The 25746-nt window shown below is 38.0% G+C and overlaps 1 protein-coding gene across 1 annotated transcript; it reads left to right on the top strand.

Annotated features, from left to right (window-relative positions):
- Window positions 1–18949: 18949 nt before the first annotated feature.
- Window positions 18950–20679, top strand: LOC140883403 (anthocyanidin 3-O-glucosyltransferase 2-like). The gene has a single exon (XM_073289851.1). The coding sequence runs from the start codon at window positions 19092–19094 to the stop codon at window positions 20520–20522; it is 1431 nt and encodes a 476-aa protein (XP_073145952.1). The 5' UTR covers window positions 18950–19091; the 3' UTR covers window positions 20523–20679.
- Window positions 20680–25746: the final 5067 nt, after the last annotated feature.

Here is a 25746-nt window from a genome sequence, read left to right as displayed (position 1 = left end):
CTCCTCTTTCCACGATCTCCCGGATCATGTGGTATTTCCTCAGTACGTGTTTGGATCTTTGATGAGACCTTGGTTCCTTTGCCTGAGCAACGGCACCCGTGTTGTCACAGTACATCGGGACTGGACCAACAGCTTCAGGAATAACGCCCAACTCTTGGACGAAATTCCTCATCCAAACGGCCTCTTTAGCAGCAGCTGATGCCGCAATGTATTCTGCCTCAGTGGTGGAATCCGCTGTGGTGTCCTGCTTGGAACTCTTCCAAGAGACAGCACCGCCATTGAGTATGAACACAAATCCATAGGTTGACTTCGAGTCATCCACGCCACTTTGGAAGCTAGAGTCGGTATAGCCTTCCAATTTCAGTTCTCTTCCTCCATAAACCATGAATACATTCTTAGTTCTTCTCAAGTACTTAAGAATATCCTTCACGGTTTTCCAATGCATTTGACCGGGATTGGCTTGATATCTGCTCGTGACACTTGGAGCAAATGCCACATCCGGTCTGGTAGATATCATCCCATACATGATACTCCCTATGGCTGACGCATATGGTATGTGTGTAATTTTCTCTATCTCTTCGTCAGTCTTGGGACACATAAACTTGGATAGAGAGACTCCATGACACATAGGTAGATGTCCTCTCTTGGACTCATCCATTGAAAACCTTTTCAATATAGTGTCGATGTAGGTAGCTTGAGTAAGTCCTATCATTCTCTTAGATCTATCTCTATAGATTTGTATCCCTAGAATATAGGACGCCTCACCCAAATCCTTCATCGAGAATCTACCTGATAACCATATCTTTGTTGACTGCAACATCCCTACATCATTCCCAATGAGTAAGATGTCATCAACATAAAGTACTAAGAATGTCACAGCATCCTTAACTACTTTCTTGTACGTGCACGGTTCCTCCGGGTTCTTGATGAAACCAAAATCCTTTATTGTTTCATCAAATTTCTGGTTCCAACTTCTTGATGCTTGTTTGAGACCATAGATCGATCTCTGAAGCTTGCATACCTTATGCTTGCTTCCCATGGATGTGAATCCCTCGGGCTGCATCATATAGATTTCTTCCTTAATGTTTCCATTAAGAAATGCAGTCTTCACATCCATTTGTCATATCTCATAGTCATACCATGCTGCTATGGCAATAAGAATTCTTATGGACTTGAACATTGCGACTGGTGAAAAAGTTTCATCATAGTCAACTCCTTGTCTTTGAATATAACCTTTTGCCACCAATCGTGCCTTGTAGGTCAGTACCTTTCCATCAGGCCCAAGTTTTCTCTTATAGATCCATTTACACCCTATTGGTTTAATTCCATCGGGAGGATCTACTAAAGACCAAACTTGGTTTGTATGCATCGAATCTATTTCCGACTGTATAGCTTCAAGCCATAAATTCGAATCCGCATCAGAAATTGCTTCCTTGAAGTTTCTTGGATCACATCCAATGTCGGGTTCACTTTGATCCCCTTCAAGAAGAAGACCATATCTAATAGGAGGCCTAGAAGTCCTCTCGGATCTTCTAGTAATAGGCGTGTCAATCAATGGTTCCTGAGGTGAAGGATCATTATTTTGTATCTCGGGTTCTTCTCGAATTTCTTCGAGTTCCATCATCTTGCCTTTCTTATCCAATAAGAACTCCTTCTCCAAGAAGGTGGCATTCCTTGAAACAAAAATTTTTGTTTCAGTAGGATGATAGAAATAATATGCGATTGAATTCTTCGGATACCCTACAAAATAACATAAGGTGGATCGATTATCCAACTTATCTCCCACTGTCTACTTCACGTAAGCAGAACATCCCCAAATCCTCAAGTACGAATACTTAGGAGCTTTGCCATTCCATAACTCGTATGGTGTTTTGTTCACTGCTTTAGTGTGGACATTGTTCAACAACAATAACGCCGTTTCAAGAGCATAGCCTCAAAACGAAGGTGGGAGCTCAGTGAAGCTCATCATAGATCAAACCATGTCCAACAATGTTCGATTGCGACGCTCCGAAACTCCATTCAGCTGAGGTGTCATAGGAGGAGTCCACTGAGAGAGAATCCCATTCTCTTTTAGATAGCTCAAAAACTCGATACTCAAGTATTCTCCACCTCGATCCGATCGAAGTTCTTTAATACTCTTACCTAGTTTGTTTTCTACTTCAGCCTTGAATTCTTTGAACTTTTCAAATGATTCAGACTTATATTTCATCAAATATAAGTATTCATACCTAGAATAATCATCAGTAAAGGTAATGAAGTAGGTGTGACCAAATTTTGTACCAATACTAAATGGTCCGCAAACATCTGTATGGATCAAATCCAATAGATTTTGACTACGCTCAGGTTTTCCTTTGAAAGGAGATTTAGTCATTTTTCCTTTCAGTCAGGACTCACAAGTAGGTAGAGAGTTAATATCAGACATATCAAACATGCCCTCTCCCACTAGCTTGTTCATCCTCCTTGAGGAAATATGACCTAGCCTAGCATGCCAAAGGTTTGCCGGGTTTTGACTATCGATTTTCCTTTTGTTCGTTGTTACCGGTTTATCAACATAATTTATTGGAACGTCTTTTAATTTTAAGTTATATAGATCGTTTTCAAGTTGTCCATTTCCAATAAAACATTCATTCTTGTAAATATTGCAAATCTCATTCACAAAATTGCAAGAAAAACCATCTTTATCAAGTATAGAAACAAAAATAATATTTTTAATCAAGTCTGGAACAAATAAAACATCTCTAAAAAGTAACTTTAAATCGTTCTGCAAAATTAAATAAACGTCTCCCATAGCTTTGGCTTCAACTCTAGAACCATTTCCGAGCCTCAGCTGGGTCTCACACATCCTAAGCTTACGACTTCTTGTCATCACCTGCAAATCATTGCAAATGTGAGATCCACATCCGGTATCCAATACCCAAGAAGTAGTATTAAGTAAAACATTTATTTCAATGTAAAACATACCCTTTGCAGTTCGCAACTGCTCGAGATATTCCTTGCATTTACGTTTCCAATGACCGGGTTTCTTGCAGTAATAGCAAGTATCATCATCTTTGTTCCCGTTAGAAGCCTTTGTCTCGCCCTTATTCTTCGGTACTGTTTTCTTTGGTGGAGCATAACGTTTCTTACCCTTTCCACTTGGCCCCTTCTTAGAGTTAGAAGAGAAGCCAACCAAGAGTACCGGTTTATCCTTCTTTAATGTGGCTTCATAAGTTACAAGCATATTGACCATCTCTTCAAGGGAGGCCTCTATCTTGTTCATATTGAAATTCACCACAAAACCGAAAAACGATGAAGGAAGAGAGAGAAGTAATAAGTCCACATTGAGTTCATGCTCCAATACCAATTCAAGCGTTACCAACTTCTGAATGAGCCAAATCACGCGTATCCCATGATCACGAACCAAAGTCCCTTCACGCATGCGACACGTCATTAACTCTTTTACAGTAGCGAACCTCTCAGCTCTCGATTGAGCCCCAAAAAGTTCCTTGAGTTGTGCGTGAATGTCAGCAGCATTCACGGTATCCTCAAATCTCCTCTGGAGTTCATCAGACATCGAAGCTTGCATATAGCATTTGGCCTTGATATCATGGTCCCACCATTTATCAAGTTTTGCCAACTCTTCCGGACTTATATCAGCTGGTGCTTCCTTCGGAGGAGATTTTTCTAACACGTAGAACATCTTCTCCGAGGTCAAGACAATCTTCAATTTACGGAACCATTCCGTATAGTTTGCGCCAGTCAGTTTGTTTTGTTCGAGAATAGAGAATAGTGGATTGCGCGAATTCATCTTAATGAAATACTGAAAAGAAACAGACAATAATCAGTGATTTTTTAATTAATTTACTAAGACATAAAATAAGGCAAAATTTATTTTATGAATCTCACTCCCACTATTTTAACGATTTCACTACCCTCTAGTGAAAAACGAGAAACATTTTCTTTAGTGGGAACATGGAGTCCAATTGACAAACTATAGTCCCGAATAATATCAGCCAACCATAATTTTCAAATGGTAGAGCCCAATTGCTTCCAAAGCAACCTCCATGTTTTTACCTCATGTCCAATAAGGGCCCAATAATATGACGCCGTTTATTGTGACACGTCAAGATGATCCATCAATATTAAGTTGTGATGGACGGTCGCCATGTGGATCCCCAATAATATGAGCCAATCCCATGGGAGTTCCATCCAACTTACAACATGTGTCGATCCAATGTACAGCTTTCCGACGAACGGGCCCCTCCAATAATATGAGCCGGACCGTATCCGCGGGTAGCATCTCATACATTGATCGTTGATGGAAGGTAGGAACATTTAAACAATATTTAAATTTCCTTTATTTATCTTGTATCAATTTTAAATCATATTTAAAATGAGGGATTTTTAATTTTGAAAATTTGTCTCATCATTTAAAATTTGTATGCTTGCGGGATTCATACAATTTAGTCTAAACATGCATACAACGATAATAGCATATATTATATTTTAGGATGATCGATTCCATTACTAATCGACCCGTGGTTGCCAATCACGAGTCTAAGTCCAATCCTAGGTGATATGCAAATATGCAATGCAATCCTATTACATTGTGCTTTCAATTTACATTTCTTCAGTCTTTATCATTGTTTTCTGGTCCCACCTCCATCTTCAAAATCTCCAACTATTTCTAGTGAATTTACAATAAATTACTATGACAAATAAAGGGATACATTATAGGGGTGGGAACGGCCCATAAACCAGGCCCACTTTTATTACAAATGATAAAATCAAATTTGGCCATAAACCAGGCCCATTAATAAAACCCAACAATCAATAATAAAGCCAAATGTAAACAACCTAACATACACCTATAATATTGGTCATGACAATCGATCATCCTTATCCAATAATATTTAATTCAAAAATTAATTTATTGGATATCATGCAATGGCAATAAATATAAATAGATAAAATCATATTTCATACATAAAATCTTATTTTATATATAAAATCATATTTTATCTAGTTTATCCATAAAATCATATTTTACATATAAAATCCAATTTTATACGTAAAATTATATTTTATTATCAATTGTACCAAAATTAATAATTAAAAATTTAATTTATTGGATTAAATTTATAAATTTCCAAAATTCAAAATTTATCCAAAAATTAATTTTCTTAAAAAATTTTGGGCTCAAACAATTTTGACCCATTGCCTCGTGGACCAACTGAAACAATTTTCAATCGGGCCAAAAACTGGGCCCAAAACCATTTTGGGCTAGAATTCATAATTCAAGAAAAAATTTATTTTTTAATAAAAAAAAAAAAATTTGGGCAGCCCGGGACAATCCCGGGCTGCCCGCCCGTCACTGGGCTGGACTCGTCCAGCCCAGCTGCGCGGGCTAGGGCAACGCTTGCCCTAGATCGCGCAGGGCTGCTGCGTGCAGCCCATCTACGCGCAGCCAAGCTGCGCGCGGCACTGCTCGCTGCCTTCAGGCAGCGGGCAGCCCCGAAAATAATTTTTTTTTTCTTATTTTCTTTTTCGTTTTATTTTTCTGAAAAATCAAGGCTTTGTACAATCGATAAAATTTTAATCGTAAAATCCGAGAACAACCTGGCTCTGATACCACTGTTGGAACACGGTCGTTCTTCGGATCGAAAAAAAAGTGATACCCGTTGCAGCGGAAGTTTTAAAATTTTATATGGAACGATTCCATATGGGTATCAAATTCCTACGATTAAAATTGATAATATAAAATTTAAACAATGTAAATTTTACCTTAAAATCTCGAAGCGAGATTATGGACACCAACAGATTAATCTGCTCTTGTTGTATATCCCAGGAACTGATGAACGAACAATTCTTCAATCAGGTCCACGAACAGAAATTTAATCCCTCTGATAGACTACACTAGAAAGTCTATCAGAAGTTTCTACGAAGAGAAATAACAGATTTGATCTGTTAAATCAGACTGCAAATTCAGAAATTTGCAGACTGAATTTTCGAATGCAGTAGGGGAAAGGGGCGGCCGAAAACCCTAAGAGAGGAGGCTCTAGGTTTTCGAAAATTATGCCTCGTATTGTGTAATTTCTGCACTGCAATAACTTATTTATAATGTTGGCTGCTAACAGCTTAGGGTCCATTAGTCATAAGTTCAAGCCTGACAAACAAAGCCCGCATGTTCAAAAATTAATATAAAATTCATCGTGACTCAGATTGATAAACCAATTTCACCAATGTGCACAGAAACCATTTCTGCATCTTTTAAAGTCAAGATAAATTTTCTGAATCCGAATTCAGTGATTTCCAAAAATGTCCATCACTATGTCATTTTAGGAAATCTTACTCCTTCTACTCTTAAATAAGAAGTCTCACTTCTTTATTCACTAAATTTAACTCTTTAAATTTAATTATCTCAACCGGGATTAGAAATCCATTACTTGTGTGAGCCTCAATGGTTCAGGGATACAGCTAGCCGTGGGCTCACAACTCCTTGTGACTCGGAACAACAATTTCCTACTTGCCCATCGAATCATGGTAAGAGCGCCTAGCAACATCGCCCCATGATTCCCTAGGTATCACTGATAGTGCCTGCAAGAACCAGTAGATTTTGGTTAGCGTACAGTACGGTCCCTTCATCCATATATCCCGATCGAATGAACAACCATTGGTAAATCGAGAGTCGTTCGAGATTCGATAACTATGCAATGCATCTTGAAGATCAAATAGTGACATCGCATGTGCTACTAGGAAACCAAGTAACCTAAAACACATCATGTACTCTGGCCAGAGATTCGTCACACTAATATCTCCTCAGATTGCATAGGATATCCACACTCGCAAGTGTGCGGTGAATCCTTGACAACAAAGCATCGACTCCTATATGTGTCGTAACTGTACCCAATCCCGACACCTGATGACCCCAATAGAGTCGGTAAACGAGTCAAAGTACAGTACTAGCATATAGAGTCTCAATGATGTTTCAAGTAGTAAGGACTAATGGTGTACAACCAAAACCGCGGACTTTATCCACTCGATAAGTGATAACCACTTGGAAAGTCTGGATAGGGTAGTTCGATCATTCATCATATGAATATCCATTTGCATGCTTTGAACATCTCTATGTTCCATACCAATGAAACGTGGTACTCGGCATTGCAAATGCTAGTCTCAATCTCGAGTGATCCTTATCCTTATTAACGGACGGCTCAATCGACTAAGAACTGTTTAGAATATACAGTGACTTTAAGATGTGTTTCATGATAGTCATCCCCATGTGCTACCACATCTTACATACACTATATTATATTCAAGGTCTTCATCTAAACATCTTATAGTATGTCACAACATAATAATATGATAAAAGATAAAGTAAATGCCATTATAAAAGTGTAAATTATATTAAACAAAAGATTGTTTATACATAGAGTCATAAAAGCCCTTAGCCACAAGTTGGCTCACCGGGCACCCACTCTTTCACAATCATCTGCACTAGGATCAGTATCCTTGAAATCCTCTTAAACATGATCAACCATCTGGTGTCCCGCGTCACCAATGACAACAGAATTCTTCCCCAAAACATGTGACTGTGTCGTGTGGTTATTAACTTCCTCCTCATGCGCAGAATTAGCACGGTCATCCAAGTGAGTATCCTTCTGCTCAACGTGCAGAACAGGAATCTCATTATCACCCAAAGTATCACCCTGATCGCTACCATCCAATTCATCTTCAATATATCTGCCATTCTCCCAATGACCAGACCAAATCCCTGCATATTTTGGCTTTCTATACTTGTTGGATTCTGGAATATGCTTGTTTTAGGAGACCTCTCTTTGTGAATCAAAATAATCTTCATCTAGATCAACCAATAAAGGATCAAATATGTTCGAAACAACAGAGCCCCGCAGATTCACGGGGCTTCGATCAGCTACATGATCTACTTCAATCTTTTCCTTACCCTTTTTCGATCCCACCTTAATCCATTCCAGCCTAAGAGCTCCCAACTGTTGTGTTTTCATTGCCTGATCATCATGAACAACCTGTTCTTTTTTTTTTTTTAACACAATCCGCAAATCAGCATTATTAGAAACTGTCTTGGGAGCAGGTTTGGGTTGTTTACCTTTAGCGTAACATTCATCAACATTGTGACCAACATGGCAGCAATCCCCACGGTATTTCAGCAAGTTCTCGTAAATAACACGTTGCTCCAAAATATTATTTGTACCCATGCCAATGAATATTTTATGATGCAATGGCTTGAATAAATCTACCTCAACACATACTCGAGCCAAAGTTAGTATTTTAGCCCTCGATGTTAGCTCGTCCATCTTCAAAGGTTTTTCAACAAGATTGGACACTGAGAACAGGTGTTTTTTATCAAATAAGGAGATTGGAAGGTCCAAAAAGTGCACCCAAACCGGAACGATAGAGCATTCACGTTGATAATCAAACGAAGACGTCCATTTGAATACTCGAAGCAAATTTCATTGGAGAAATCATCGCCCCTTGCCCCATAAGCGAGCCATTTCCTCCTCAAGATTGAAGTTGATGAAAAGAAACCCTGACCGATTCCCAAACCACCTTCTGAAATAGGAAGGCACAGCGTGGTCATTATCACTGCTAAAAGCTGCTCGACAGAGAAAAGTTGTCAATATTTTTCTATTACTGGATTTTTGGAAGGAAATTTACCCCTCAGATATCTTGGTGCGCCTCTTACCTGGAAAAGATAAATGGGCATGGAACAAAGCATACTTTGATTAAAACAACATGGCTCCCAATAGATAAAGTGCGGGTTTCCCAACCCTGAAGTTTTTGGTTGGCATTAGCAATGATTTTAGAGAAATAAGAGCTTTTCCTAGGCCCCATGTAAGAGGCGCACCAAGATATCTGAAGGGTAAATTTCCTTCCACAAATCCAGTAATTGAAAAATATTGACAACTTTTCTCTGTCGAACAGCTTTTAGCAGTGATAATGACACTCTTGTCATTACTAATCAATTGTCCAGAGCACTACTCATAATGATAAAGAAACTTGCGTAGAATTCTGACATTAGGGGCTGCTCCATTCGAAAATATGATAAGATCATCTGCATACGCCAAGTGAGAGAGCTGAAATGAACGTGCCGTATGAAAGTTCACGGATTTGTGTCGTGTAAAAAGATTGTCCAAACCCCGAGATAAATATTTGCCGCAAGAACGAAGAGGAGCGAGGATAATAGATCACCCTATCTAAGGCCCCTGTTCGAATGAAAGAAGCTAGATAGCATTCCATTTATTTTGACAGAGAACCAGCAGTTGTTGGCACATCTCAAAATTTGCTTACAGGCCCATTTCGAGAAACCAAATTCCTGCAGCAACTTAATCAGGAAATCCCATTGAACTCTATCATATGCTTTAGACATATCCAACTTCAAAATGATATTACCTCCCCTTGATCGATAGTTAAGGTGATGAACCATCTCTTGAGCAATTAAATATTATCGGATACCAATCTTCCACAATAAAACCAACTCCGAGATGGAGAGATAATACTAGCCAGAATAGGCCGCAAACGCATGGTGATAATTTTGGTAATAATCTTGTTACTCACATTACACAAACTGATGGGTCTAAAATAATTCCATCTTTGCGCATCATCACTTTTAGGTGTCAAAATAAGAGTTGTTGTTGTAAGGCTCACAGGCAGCGGGGAACCTTGCCAGAACTCCTGGATAGACTTCATGAGATCTATCTTAATGATATCCCAACATCTTCTATAAAAACTAGCTGAGAAACCATCCGAACCAGCAACACTCTCTTCATTAATAGATTTAACATATTCCAATACTTCCTCCTCCGAGATAGGCGCCTATAAAATATTGTTATCATCAAAATTCACCAATAGAGTAATATGCCCGAAGTTAGCTCTATTGAGGACCGATTGTTCTCCAGTCTGAAGGTTCTCAAATAGAGAATCCCATAATCTTGAATTTGCATCGAGCTCCATCCTCCCAAATCCAAAATATTTTATTCCCAGACCTCCTCCTGTTAACCATATTATGAAATAAACTGGTGTTTTTTTTTCACTTCCGCTATCCACTTAGCACACGTTTTTTGTTTCCAGAAAGCTTCCTCCATGGCTAAGCACAAAGACAAATTCATCTGAGCATGCGAGTGTGCTGTCCTGGTCCAATCAGATTGCTCCAATTCCAACTCCACCTCTTCTTGGGCAGCCATCAAATCCAGGGCCATAACTTTATCATGTATGTTACCAAAAACCTCCTTGCTCCACCATTTTAGATGCGCCTTCAACATTTTTAATTTCACCACTAGTCGATGTAAACCCCTCACAGAACAAGGGTTATTATAGTTCAATCGAACTGTCTGCAGGAAATCAGGGTGAAGCAACCACATATTCTAAAATTTGAAAGAACTCACTGGTTTAGGCAATAAAGGCACATAAATATGCAACAGACAGTGATCTGATGAGCCGCGATGCAAATTCTCAACCTTGAAAGAGATTAAATATTCCGCCCAATTGGAGGAAATGAGAATTCTATCAAGTCGTTTCCACACTCGCATATTTGTCCAAGTAAATCTGGAGCCAACAAATCCTGCATTAGACAAACCAGTTGACATAATAAAATCTGAGAACTCATGCATGCCACCCGACCGACTGACAGAACCAAGAGAATGATCAAGAGGGTCTGCAATGACGATGAAATCTCCGCCAACCACCCAGGGGCAGCCATATAATGGTTTATAGTGCAGTAATCTCTCCCAAAGAAATCGACGTTCACTCCTATCGCATTTAGCATAAACAACAAAAAGATAGATATCCGTCGGAAAAATCCTAGAAGCAAGCTTTAAATGCAAAAACTGATCATGGTAATACACCACAGTAACCGAAACCTCTAAGTTATGGTAGAACCAAATCTTATTATTGATATTGGCTAACACAGAAGAAAAATCAAATCATTTATTTCTCCATTCTTGATCAAGTTGGTGCATAGGTTCCAGGATCTCCTGGAAAAGAAGTGGATTTGTTTCTTTCAGGAACTTAATCCTTCTCTGAGAAGATTTATTATCAATCCCCCTAACATTCCATATCATACTACTCATTGAGAAATATCATAAGAGGAGGTAGTAGCTTGCTTATTATGTGATAAGTGCATTTTGTATGCATTATTTTGTGTTATTTTTAGGTTTATTTGGCATGCTCATATTGTTTTATATGTTTTTTTTGTGTTTTATTTCATGTGTATGCATTTCACTCTCTAGGTTTTATTTGTAGGAAAAATGGAAAATTAAAAGAGTTTTGCGCACAATAAAATAATGAAAGAAGGGTAGAGAAGAAACTCTACAAGAGGAGCAGCATCGCATGAATTGAAGGAAGACAGTTGCGCTTCTGCGTGGCCTAGCTGCACTTCTGCGCTTATACGAAGTGAATTGATGGAATTGAGCAACTGCGCATGAATGAGCGCTTCTGCGCTTTGGAGAGATTTGAAGATGAATGATGATGAGCAGTTGCGCTTAAGAGAAGCACATCTGCGTTGTGAAGGCATGACGTTGCGCATCTGCGCAAATTGAGGAGAAGATGAGAGATGCATCTGTGGCATGAAAGACGCATCTGCGCAGACTAAAGAAAAGAAATCCAGCGCTTATGCGCTTGAAAGTTGCGCAGCTGCGCCTGTTCTGTGCGGAAGAAAATTTGTGGCAGAACATCTCTCGCTCGAGCGCAACTTCTTGCCGCTCCAGCGAAAGATCGCAAATCAAAAAAAATAAAGATTTCGGAAATTAAAACTCTCCACTTTCCGAGCTTTATTTTATGGGCTTTAAAAGCCATATAAAAGGGAGATATCAGAGGAGACACGGACAACACGTGAGGCGGCTAGGGCGGAGGCTTGGAGATTGAAGAACGCTCCATTCGAGTTCTTCTTCCTTTCTTCTTTAGATTATTAAACTTTTGTTGAATATTATTTTCGTTATTTGAGTAGTTTTTATTCAACCAATTCGCGAGATTGGGCAGAAAAAATTTTATGTTGAACATATGGATGTTGATTTGGGATTTTTTTGATTTATATTTAATTATTGATTGTTGGATTTATATTTTGTCTTGTGAATAATTTCGCAAATTATTTACTTTCATGTCAATTGATTCTGAGTCGAAAAATTAGGAATTGATTTCGATCACTCCAATAATTGACATATGGTTAAACCGACTAGAAATAGTATTTGGTTTCAGTATGTGACTTTGGTGAAAACTGAATTCTCATAGTTCCTAATGCATTTGAGTCTGATTATAATTATAAAAATTAATCCGTCATAATTTGAATAGATTTAACAAATTCTAAACATAGACTATTAAAAAAATTATGAGAATTCGATGTGATTTAGATTAAAATTGGATCTTAGATTTTGCCACTTGTTTGCATGATTTGTTCGGTACCTTCGTGTGTCTTGGTTATCTCTGTTTAATAGAATTTTTCCTTACCCTTAGTTCTTAGCTATTTTTTTAATTATTTATTTTTGTTATTTTTATTTTTATTCAGCTCATCGCACCCTTTTTATTATTTTTGTCTAGATTAAGCTAAATATTTAATTCCTGAGAATTAACTACAATCTCTGTGGGATCGATACTTGAACTCATTTTCCACTTACTATAACTTGACCTAGTACGCTTACTATAAATATTTTAAACCTAATTTTAATCGGTCATTATGGTTACCTCTATTCCCCAAAGGAGGCACCAATTTATTCTGTTTTGGAGGGCGACCAGGACCCCACTTTACCGACACTTCCCCCTTAGATGTAGGCTTCCCTTCCTCTATGGTTTCGGTAATGGTAAGAGTTTTAAGCACCCAATCATCTGTACTAGGATCAGTATCCCTGAAATACTCTTAACCATGATCAACCAACTGGTGTCCCGCGTCACAAATGACAACAGAATTCTTCTCCAAATCATGTGACTGTGCCGTGTGTTTATCAACTTCTTCCTCATGCACATGATTAGCATGGTCATCCAAGTGAGTATCCTTTTGCTCAACATGCAGAACATGAATCTCATTATCACCCGAAGTATCACCCTGATTGCTACCATCCAATCCATCTTCAATATATCTGCCATTCTCCCAATGACCAGACCAAATCCCTGCATATTTTGTCTTTCTAAACTTGTTGGATTCAGGAATATGCTTGTTTTAGGAGACCTCTCTTTGTGAAACAAAAGAATCTTCATCTAGATCAACCAATAAAGGATCAAATATGTTCGAAACAACAGAGCCCCGCAGATTCACGGGGCTTCGATCAGCAACATGATCTACTTCAATCTTTTCCTTTCCCTTTTTTGATCCCACCTTAATCCATTCCAGCCTAAGAGCTCCCAACTGTTGTGTTTTCATTGCCTGATCATCATGAACAACCTGTTCTTTTTTTTTTTAACACAGTCCGCAAATCAGCATTATTAGAAACTGTCTTGGGATTATGGGTGTTTTCCATTAGCGTAACATTCATCAACACTGTGACCAACATGGCAGCAATCTCCACAGTATTTCGACAAGTTCTCGTAAATAACACGTTGCTTCAAAATATTATTTGTACCCATGCCAATGAATATTTTATGATGCAATGGCTTGAATAAATCTACCTCAACACATACTCGAGCCAAAGTTAGTCATTCAGACCTCGACGTCAGCTCGTCCATCTTCAAAGGCTTGTCCCTCGTCGGCCACCCACGTGAGAATTTTCCAATCAAAGACAAAGATGTTAAAATGTGGGGGAAATGGAAATTGTTTTTCAAAGAAGAAATAGACTTTTGATTATTTTTTTCAATAGTAGAAATTAATGAGAATGTTTTCTATATAAATATTATATTAAGAAATTACAAGGTTTAAGTAATATACGTGTCAACTACAAAAAAAAAAAAAAAAAAGAAATGAAATCGGAAGACAATATCAAGAACACAAGTTAGTCAGATAAGATCACAAAAATATTGATTTGTTAAAGTTAACATTCTCGCTAGTTTCATGCGAGTGACTTGTAGAAATTTTCCTACGCTACTGTAGGGCTTTCTTCCTACGCTTACTGTAGGTTTCCATTATCGACACTATTGAAGAGAGTGGTGATCGTTTTTTCTCTTTGATATTCATGGATCCTGATGAGGTTTCTAGATTGGTGGCAGAATTGAAGATCTCCAGACAACAAAATGATGGAGGGACTCTCACCCTAGATGATGGCGATCTTGCAATTGGTAAACAACGAGATGCAAATTGTTTGGTGGCTAAGGTGCTGTCTCCAAAGATGATCAACCCGGAATCCTTTAAACAACAGATGCCTCGTATTCTTCAAGCGATAAAAACTGTGGAGACAAGTCCTATGGGTGACAACATATTTGTGCTAGATTTTCATGTGGCACAAGATAGAAAACGGGCTCTCAATGGAGGTCCATGGAACTTTTTCCGTGATTTGGTCATTTTCGTAGAACCCAAAGGAATGCAGAATCCAAGAACCATGAAATTTATTTCATGGATTCAGTGCTACAACTTGCCATTAGCCTGCATGCATAAAAATATTCTCCAGAAAGTGGAAAGTCAGATTGGTATGGTGGAAGAGATAGACTCTCGAGTGGATGGTTTTTCTACGGGAAGGTTTGCACGTTTCGGGTTCGTATTGATGTTTCAAAACCTCTAAAGAAATTCATCAAAATCTCCTTTGGACATGAGACTGAAGATATTATTGTTCCTCTCGCTTACGAGAGATTACCGGACTTTTGCTATAACTGCGGATGTTTGGGGCATGCCTTTAGAGATTGTGTTATTACACCTGTGGAAAAAGGCAAATTGGCTTTCGGGACTTGGCTGAGAGCAAATAATTCGAAAGGAGGTGCTCGAGCTCGGCAGTCTTCTCCGAAAAAGTTTGCAGATCCTCGTAAAAATATCAATAATGAGGAATCAGAAGGACACTCAGGGGATAATATGGAGTCCTCTACGGCCGGCGGAGATAAAGGTAACCGGAATTCAAAATTGTCAAACTATAGCACAGAGACAGTTGCACCTACTGGTGGGGATGCATTGAATGAGGGTGATAATGATTATTCTACTAAGGCGCAACGTTCAACTAATGCAATTTTAAATGTGACTGATTCGGAAGACATGCCCATGTGCTCTTTGCAACCCCACATTGTCCTACCAAAGGAAATTATGAGCAACACCTTCAATGTCGCGAAAGTGGATGATCATGATATGGGTTCCGAACAGGAGTCAATATTGAAGAAATCCTGGAAGTTTCTGGCTCTTGAGAAAGATGAGAATTTTAATACACCTGTGGGCAGGCTACATAATACGACGGTGCTAGGACAGAAAGATGGAACGTGTGAAATGGATTTTACAGACAAACTTGATCCGATTTCCAGCAAGTTGGGAAGCAGTCTTAGAGGTTGGCAAAGGAGAGCCTGTGAAAAGAGACAACAATCAGACATCCAGAGTACGGTTGTTAAGGAAAAAGGAAAGGAAATCGTGGGGGAGGACTCTAGCCAAAACAAGAAACGCCTATTGGAGGAGTATGATGACACGAATGAAATGATCTCATCGGCGGTGGTTGCTAAGCAGCCCCGCCGGTCCCAATGAGTTGTATTACATGGAATGCTCGGGGGCTTGGGAACCCAAGAGCATTCCGAGAACTTAAGCGCCTTGTCGCTGATAAGAGCCCATCTCTCATTTTCATTTGTGAAACTAAAATGAGAGATTACCAATGTAATAGGTGGAAAGATGTTTTGGGTTTTTCTGGCTTCTTTGTTGTTAATTGTGAGGGTCGTAGAGGTGGCCTGATGATCATGTGGAAAGAACCTTTGAGTGTGTCAATTATTTCGTATACTCCTGGTCACATTGATTGTAAGGTTAAACATGATGAGAAGTTATGGAGATATACTGGTTTCTATGGAAACCTGGAGTCTTGCAATAGACATGTATCAGGGACTCTTTTACGTCGTTTATCTTGCATGGCCGAACTAAGTGATCTTCCGTGGTTAGTAGGGGGCGACTTTAATGAGATCTGCTTTGATAGGGAAAAATTTGGAGGCAATCCCAGACCTCTGTCGCAAACTAGGGCTTTCCGAGAAGTCTTGGACGAGTGCTCGCTTCAGGATCTTCATGGTGAAGGAGAATTTTTCACGTGGGTCAACCGTCGTTCTACTGGTAATCTTATTTTTGAAAGGTTGGATAGATATGTGGCTTCCTTCAAATGGAGATTGCTTTACCCAACATCTAAGGTGTATTCTTTAGAATTTTATCACTCCGATCATAGACCCATTTTTTTGGAGCTAGGGGGAATGATGCAGAAACTGGGTCGGAAGCAAGCGGTTCTGAGGTTCGAGCAACATTGGGCCACTGAATCTGACTGTCAGGAGATGGTTCAGAAAAGTTGGGATAAGGAGAACCGGACTATGACTTTACCGATCCGCCTTCGAAACTGTAAGAAAACTTTAAAGCTTTGGGCTGGTGACCGATTTGGCAAACTTCCCAAACAGATACTGCTTAAGAGACAACATTTGAATACCTTGAAAACCCATGAGCTGTGGCATAAATCGGTTTCCACAATTGGTGCTCTTGAGCGAGAGGTTGAGGATTTATTCACCAAGGATGAAGTGTATTGGAAACAAAGGAGCAGGGTTACTTGGCTTGCACAAGGGGATAGGAATTCTAAATACTTCCATGCTTGTGCTTCGGCTAGGAGAGTTAGAAATCATATCAGTGGACTTATTTCAGCTCATGGTGATTGGTTCACAGAGAAAAACACGATGGATGAGATCATCGAGAACTATTTTAATAATCTTTTAACGTCTACTAATCCAACAGCCGAAGAAATAAACCAGATATTGGATTGTGTGGCTACTACTATTGATCATGACATGAATTTTGCTCTCAGTGCTACCTTTTCTCCTGATGAAGTTCAGAAGGCAATGCTGGATATGCACCCAGATAAAGCTCCTGGGCCGGATGGTATGTCTATTTTCTTTTTCAAGAAATATTGGGATGTTATTGGGGTAGAAGTCACGAGGCTATCTTAAATATTCTCAATAATGGAGCGAGCCTTGATGATTGGAATGATACAATTATTACTCTGGTACCAAAAATAAAGACTCCAATGACTTTGAAGAATTTCAGACCCATTAGCTTGTGCAATGTGTGTTACAAAATAGTTGCTCGGTGCCTCACAAATCGGTTGAGAAAGGTTCTCAAACAAACAATAAATGAGTTTCAAAGTGCCTTTGTTCCAGGACGACTGATATCTGATAATAATATCCTCAGCTTTGAAGCTTTGCATTGGATTAGAAGCAGAAAAATGGGGCAGAAAGGGTATGGAGCACTCAAATTGGATATGAGCAAAGCTTATGATCGGGTGGAATGGAGCTTTCTCGAGGGTATGATGCTTAAGTTGGGTTTCTCACCTATTTGGGTGGAGAAGATAATGCGATGTGTGCGATCTATCAGGTACTCATTCTCTGTTAATGGTGATATTGTTGGAAATGTTGTTCCCAGTAGAGGCCTTCGCCAGGGAGATCCTCTATCTCTTTATTTATTTGTATTATGTGCGCATGGATTATCGTCTTAGGCGCGGGTGCGCTGGTTGCACGTGTTCTCAAAGCAAGATATTTTCGTCACCAAGATGTTATGGAAGCTGGCCTTGGTAGTAACCCTTCTTACCTTTGGCGTTCCTTGCTGGAAAAGGAAGTTTGTCGGCATGTGGAAGATAGAGCCAAGATTGATATCTCAAAAGATAGATGGATTCCAAAAATAAGGGGCCGAGTTAATATGATCCAAGAGCATGATTTACACTCAAAAGTAAAGTACCTCATGGCAAATGGGGGTTGGAATACATAGCTGGTGCAGCAGTTATTTCCACCTTACGTTGCAAAAGAAATATTGGCTATCCCAACTTTCTCAGATCAACAACAGGATTTCCGATTCTGGCCTCTCGACCCAAAAGGTAGATATTCAGTACGTGAGGGTTATAAGTCAGAGATGGGTTTTTACAACTCACCAGTTTCGAGTTCATGTTCTCGATTAAAGAGTTGGTGGCAGTTCCTTTGGGCTCTTCCGATACCACCTAAAATTCGAATATTCTGTTGGAGGGTGGTTCATAATATCATTCCAACTCAGCTAAATCTCCTGTTGCATCATGTACCAGTGAATGTTTGGTGTCTGTTGTGTAGGACGCAGGAGGACTCCACTTCTCATGCTTTGTTTCTGTGTCCTTTCATAAAACAAAACTGGAAAAATTCATGTTTCTGGGTGTTGTTAAAGCAGGTATGTCATTTGGATATCCTCGATTTATTTCTTTGGTTTAAACAAAAGCTTAAAAAGAATGATTTTGAGGTATTTGTAATGAGGACTTGGGCCACTTGGAATGAGAGATTAAGATTGATCCATAAGAACGATAGTGGTACAAAAGGGATTTTGTCTGATTGGGGAGAGAAATTGCTTCAAGAATTTCAAAGTGCACGCATGGCCCTGGATGTGGGATTTGAGAAATCTAATTGCAGCTCACCTGAGACATGGGCTGCCCCATCTGAGAATAATCTTCAAATGAATGTAGATGCTGCCTACAATGAGAACACTAGCTCTTTTGCAACTGGTGGGGTCATTCGTAATCATGAAGGACAACCTGTATTGGCTTTTGGTCGTCAAATTGTTAATCCTCAATCTGTGTTATTTGCTGAACTCTTAGCAATTCAATAAGGTTTTAAGGTTGCTCAGACTCACAACTTTCAGGTTAACCATTTCACTTCAGATTTTCTTCTGGCGGTGCAAACAGTCACTACGCCAGAAGAGGATCTTAGTTATGCAGGATCCATTGCTACTGATATTAGGCGTCTTCTGGATTCTCTAAGTAACACAAACCTTACTCATATTCGGCGATCGGCAAATGTTGTAGCTCACTCGATTGATGTCTTTTCTATTTCTTCCTCTTCCAATTTTGTGTGGAAGATTGGAGACTTCTCTGTCTGGTTAATTCATCTTGTAACTAAAGACCTATTATTATTGCAATAAAATACAAGAAATTGACCGTAAAAAAAAACAAAAACAAAAAAAGAACACAAGTTAGTCAATCAATCCATCAAACACACACACGATGAAGAAAACAGAACTCGTGTTCATCCCCTTACCGGGGCCCAGCCACCTGATCTCCGCCGTGGAGGCGGCGAAGCTCCTCCTCCAAAGAGACGACCGTCTCTCCATCACCTTCCTCATCATGACGATCCCAAACAATATTTTCGTCGATGCTTACACCCAACAAATCTCTTCAGATCCTAACCCCAACACCTCCTCTTTACGCATAATCAACCTCCCGAATCAAGATATCGCCGCATCAGACACCTTCTCATTCGATTTAATCGACAATCAAATCCCCAGCATAAGAAACGTGTTGTCCGAGCTCGTGCAACAATCCTCGGCCCAAATCGCTGGGATAGTCGTGGACATGTTCTGCACTAAATTCATCGATGTTGCGGATGAGTTCGGCCTCCCGTCTTACGTTTTCTGCTCTTCCAGCGCGAGTTTCCTTGGCGTGTTTTCCCATCTAACATCTCTTAAATTCGAACACAATCAAGACCTCACTCAGTACGAAAACTCCGACGCCGAGTTGTCTGTGCCTTGTATGTCCATTAAAGTTCCTGCGAAGGTCTTGCCTGGGGAAGCGGTCAGAGAAGGCCCCTTAAGCGATGGCGCGTTTGATTGTTTTAAAAGATTTTCAAGAATCAAAGGTGTTTTGGTCAACACTTTTTATGAGCTCGAATCTTATGCTATTCGATCTTTGTCAAATGGGAAGGCACCAAAAATCTACCCAATAGGACCCATACTCAACTTAAACCATCAAATCGGAAGCTCCGAGTCCGATGAAGCTGACGAGATCAAGAAATGGCTGGATCTTCAACCGGATTCCTCTGTTACTTTCCTCTGCTTTGGAAGCAGAGGAACTTTCGAGGTGCCGCAGTTAAAGGAGATAGCGTGTGCATTAGAGAGATGCGGGCACGGGTTTCTGTGGTCTGTAAGGAAGCCAGCGCCAAAAGGGAGTATGCAAGTGCAACTCCCGACGGATTATGAAAACTTGGATGATGTATTGCCTCAAGGATTCTTGGAGAGGACTAAAGGGAGAGGGAAGGTGATAGGATGGGCACCACAGATGGCGGTGCTGTCGCATCCCGCGGTGGGAGGATTCGTGTCGCATTGCGGCTGGAATTCCATATTGGAGAGCGTGTGGTGCGGGGTGCCGGTGGCGACTTTTCCGCTGCGTGCGGAGCAGCAGTTGAATGCGTTTCAGGTGGTGAAGGAATCGGGGATGGCGGAGGCGATCAGGGTCGACTACAGGAGTGATTCCAAGGCTGATTTAGTGGGATGGGAGGAGATAGAGGGTGTGATACAGCGGCTGATGGGGAGTAGTAGTGGAGTGAGGGAGAAGGTTAGGAAAATGCACAAGGAAAGTAGGCTGGCTTTGGAAGAAGGTGGATCTTCTTATAATACTCAGATCAGTTTCGTCCAGGATATACTCAACTACTTTGGCTGAGAATGTGCATGTTGGTTTTAAATTTGGTGAAGCTTTTAACAAAATTGAATAAATTGTAGTTACATTTTGAGTAAAGTTCAAAAGTACTATTGTATGTTTTCTCTTCTAATTAGTTTGCGTTTTTGGTTTACTTTTAAATTCTTGATTTCTAAATCATATTGCCTATTGGGTTCAATTGTGTGAATTGATGTATTTGAATGTAGTATCCCGATTTCAGATTAAGCTAATGATCAACTGCCTAAATACAAAATTTTCTAGCATTATAAATAATTTAAAATATAAAATTCAAAAACAAAATTTAATATACAATTTTTCAACATTAAAAAATAATTTTTACGACATTCTAAAAAAAATTTCATAATAAATCAATAAAATGACAACGAACGACATTAATAAAACAACACTACAAACGAAAAGCTCTCTCCAATGATCAGTAAAAAAATATTTTTTAACTTCATGATATCTCTTGTAATAATAATAAAAAAAAAAAGCCACTTGAATGACTTCTCACTTTGTTCGAGGCAGTTACTCTTCTCCTCTGTTCTCCAACTCTGAAAAAATCGTGTAAAAAACCCATGAACTAATGGTATAACATAATATACAAGATCATTGCATTTGGGCACAACAAATGTGAAAATAGTGACAAGAATGACTAGAAATTGCAGGACAAACTTTGACGATCTTATTTAGCCTGTCCCAGAGGACATCCTGCAATAACAGAGAGTCGCCTTCCCATGCATAGAACTCTAGTTCCTTCCCATCAAGAGCTTGTGTGCACCAAATATTCTTATGAAATATTAAAAATGTATATTTTTTTCATGTGAAATTTTAATAGGCATCTTCAACCCTGACCTTTTAAGTATAATTTTTAAATCTATTCAACCCATAATACACAATTTTTATTAAGATCCAATTATAAAATATTTACCACAAAATTTTCATTTTATGATTTTTTGTGTTTATTTTAAGATTATTTCTTAATTAATTTGTTTGTAGAAAAAATATTATTACTCACTTCGTTATTTTATTAAACTCATTTCGTTTTTTCAATTTTTTCATTAAACATGCATTCATAAACATTGATTTAAATACCGAAAAGTACAAAAATATTGAACCAAAATGATAAGTTCATGCATATTTTGGTTCAATATTTTGGTGCTTTTAGGTATTTAAATTCTTATTTATGAATGCAAGTTTAATAGAGAAGTTGGAAACACGAAGTGAGTTTAATAAAATAAATATCATTATTTACTGCGAATTGTGCAATGCATCCTCTCGAAAAATTTAGATTTTTCAAACTATATAGTACTAAATCGAAAAGTAATATGCATGAAATTGTTATTTTGGTTCAATATTTTGATACTTTTAGGTATTTAAATCCTTGTTTTATTAATGCATGTTTAATGAAGAAATTGGAAACCGAAGTGAGTTTAAAAAAATAATGATAGCAAGATAAAGTAATAATATTTTTTTAGAAACAAATTAATTAAGAATAATAAATTTAAATAAAATAAAATTAGTAAAATGAAAAATTTTTGATATATATTTTATAATTGGATCTTAATAAAAAATTATGTATTATTATTTATTGCAAATTGTGCAATGCATCTTTTCGGAAAATTTATTTTGGTTCAAAACTATATAGTCCTAAATCTAAAAGTAATATGCATGAACTTATCATTTTGGTACTTTTAGGTATTTAAATCTTTGTTTATGAATGCATGTTTAATCGAGAAGTTGGAAACACGAAGTATGTTTAATAAATAATGATAGCAAGATAAAGTAATAATATTTTTTAGAAACAAATTAATTAAGAATAATAAATTTAAAATAAAAATAAAAATTAATAAAAAGAAAAATGTTTGGTAAATATTTTATAATTGGATCTTAATAAATATTATGTATTATGGGTTGAATAGATTTAAAAATTATATTTTCAAGGGATCAAACAGGTATTTTTAATATTTCATAGGGGTATTTGGTGTTAAAAAATATCAAAATATTTGTATAGTCGCATGAGGGACGCTTGCGCAATAATCACTTATATTAAGGGGCGCATGTGCTAATTTTATAAAAGGTTAGGGTTGAAGATGCCTATTAAAATTTTACAGAGAAAAAGTGTGCATTTTCAATATTTCACAGGGATATTTGGTTCAAATAACTCTTTTAGTTTGATGTAAATAAAACAAGAATTGGAAGCTAAAATTAGGATGTTTGATAGGATCCGTTTGGGAGAGAGAGGGGGGGGGGGGGGGGGGGGGGGAGGGAGGTGGAGGGAGGAGGGGGGATTTGAATACACCACAAAAATTTCATTAAGACTGAAAACTTAAAACTCAATCGGGTTGGCGATTGGCTTCTTTCCTTCTTGACCGTCGATGTAAGTTCACAAAAAGATGAAATGTGCGGAAGATGCCAATAAATAGATTCTGAACACTAAGCCAGAAAAATGAATACGAGACTAAAAATATGAAGTAAATTGAAATGAAGAACACGATCAGATATTTCTGGATATTCAGAGAATTAAATACTCCTACGTCACCGCTTCTTCCCAGCAGGAAGGTTTACACTAGAAGATTTTGAATTTTACAACCATTTGCAAAATCCCGATACAAGACTAAGACTTACCACACAACCTATCTCAGAACTCCTAGAAAATACAGCAACAAAGACAGTCCTAGACTGAATTTAATGTAAAGTGTTTACAACTAGATTACAGGTTCACAAAGTTATCATTCAGTGATCAGATAATATCTTCGAATGTGTGCTTTGAGTTCTTGATCAGTTTAGCTCGATGAACTTTGAAAGATTGTTGGTTGATGTTCAATAATGCGAGTTCGAGTGTATGACTTGATAGAGCTTCCAAAACTGATCTTGATGCTTATTTATAGGCTTGGGTGCCAACAGTCATTAAGACTGAAAATTTCATTAAGACTGAAAACTTAAAACTCAATCGGGTTGGCGATTGGCTTCTTTCCTTCTTGACCGTCGATGTAAGTTCACAAAAAGATGAAATGTGCGGAAGATGCCAATAAATAGATTCTGAACACTAAGCCAGAAAAATGAATACGAGACTAAAAATATGAAGTAAATTGAAATGAAGAACACGATCAGATATTTCTGGATATTCAGAGAATTAAATACTCCTACGTCACCGCTTCTTCCCAGCAGGAAGGTTTACACTAGAAGATTTTGAATTTTACAACCATTTGCAAAATCCCGATACAAGACTAAGACTTACCACACAACCTATCTCAGAACTCCTAGAAAATACAGCAACAAAGACAGTCCTAGACTGAATTTAATGTAAAGTGTTTACAACTAGATTACAGGTTCACAAAGTTATCATTCAGTGATCAGATAATATCTTCGAATGTGTGCTTTGAGTTCTTGATCAGTTTAGCTCGATGAACTTTGAAAGATTGTTGGTTGATGTTCAATAATGCGAGTTCGAGTGTATGACTTGATAGAGCTTCCAAAACTGATCTTGATGCTTATTTATAGGCTTGGGTGCCAACAGTCATTATCTTCAGGTTCGATGTCCTCTGATACATTGGAGTACCGCAGTTTCTGCTCACCAGTCCACATCGTGTTTGAATCATAAATGATTAAAGAGTGAAAATGTTTTCTTATTAAACAAAAGGCTAACTTCAACGCTTCGTCCTACAAGGATTTAAATATTCCAAGAGCAAATAAATTCACAAGCAACAAAAATCTTAAATAATTCAACTACTATTATCAAATCTTCAAACACTAACAATGAATTATATTACACAAGTTCTTCATATTAACTGGAAATGAGATTCTATGGCACGTGTTCTTCACAAATTATCTGTTTTTTTTCAAAATGAAGAATCAGTATTTTGGTTCACATCTCCATAATATTATAGCCAAGAAAATTGATCTGTCTTGAAACCATTGAATTCTAAAGGACCAAGCTATCTTCTAGGAGATGCAAGTTGCCCCAGACTTTGCCATGCCATTAACAGACGGTAAAGAAAAATATATTCTGCTTAAATGATTAACAAACCTTTTTCTTCCATATCCATGTTCTTTATTTTCTTACGGTTGAAGATCTTGACAGCAATTCTGTGCCTTATCAAAGTATGTTGAGCAATTTTAACTTTACCAAATGAGCCGATCCCAAGAGTTTTTCCTAGTAGTTCTACAAAAAAGAATCAACGCTTCTATCATCTTGAATTGATCTATCCATAACATGAACATGTGAAAAATGTGAGATATGAACTAGCACAAACATAGTTATTTTCTATTATTCCCTCCAACTGAATTGACCGAATTTTTTTTTAAACATATTACATGTACATATGTGGATTTGGGAAGAGAAAACAAATTATAACATTAATATAAAAAACTTAAATCTGATTCAAAAGCTAGCATATGTTATCTAGAGATAAAGTTTTTTTTAAAAAAATGGCAAAGAAATCCTCCTACGTGTATCAAGATTCAAACTTTATCCTAAATGATCAAATTAAACACCTCTTCTAAATAATTTAAAATACAAACACTGTTTTCAAGAAAAAACATAGCAAGCATTCTAATTTAAAGCAAAACTAACAGCAAATTCCCAAGAAATCATCACGAAAATTAAAAACAAGGTGACCGTTTCGCTTTCTTCACCTCAGAACTTCTTGCCAATGCACCTTTTCCCTGAAAATCAAAATGCCAAAGGCGATAAATGTTATAAAATAAATACGACACACTTGTTGCTAAAAAATCACTTCAAGAACCCATAACTTGAGGTTTGCAGGATTCCTTGGTTGAGATGCTAAACAAATTTGCTAATCTTGAGGCAAAAATTAACAAGGAAAGGCTATTCAAAGACATCTTTCTTGCCGAATTTCAAGTTGTTACCTTAAGAATGTAATCCGTCACAACGCTTGCTTCCTGCCCTTCAATAGATGAAGCTCGTATAAACAATTAAACAACCCATATAAGTTATGTTGTGTAGCGACCCTACCCGGATCCACTACCTAATCAGAGTTAAGAGCATAATTAAGCATGCATTAAATAAATTACTGCGAAAGATTTAAATACAAGTAGACCGGTGGAATACAACCGGTTAAAAAAATTCGATTATACAACTCAATCGAATAACTTAAATAAAACCTACAGCTAATCTTGCTGTCTTCAAGGAACACTGGCCTCTCCAAGCTCCTGGTGCTCAATCATGCACCTATACCTGCCCCGTCGAATAGGGTGTCCAAAT

This window comes from Henckelia pumila, chromosome 2, assembly GCF_033568475.1.
Source record: "Henckelia pumila isolate YLH828 chromosome 2, ASM3356847v2, whole genome shotgun sequence".
NCBI classification, from domain to species: domain Eukaryota; kingdom Viridiplantae; phylum Streptophyta; class Magnoliopsida; order Lamiales; family Gesneriaceae; genus Henckelia; species Henckelia pumila.
Note: the sequence above shows the minus strand (reverse complement) of the source record. Positions and strands in the feature narration are given on the sequence as shown.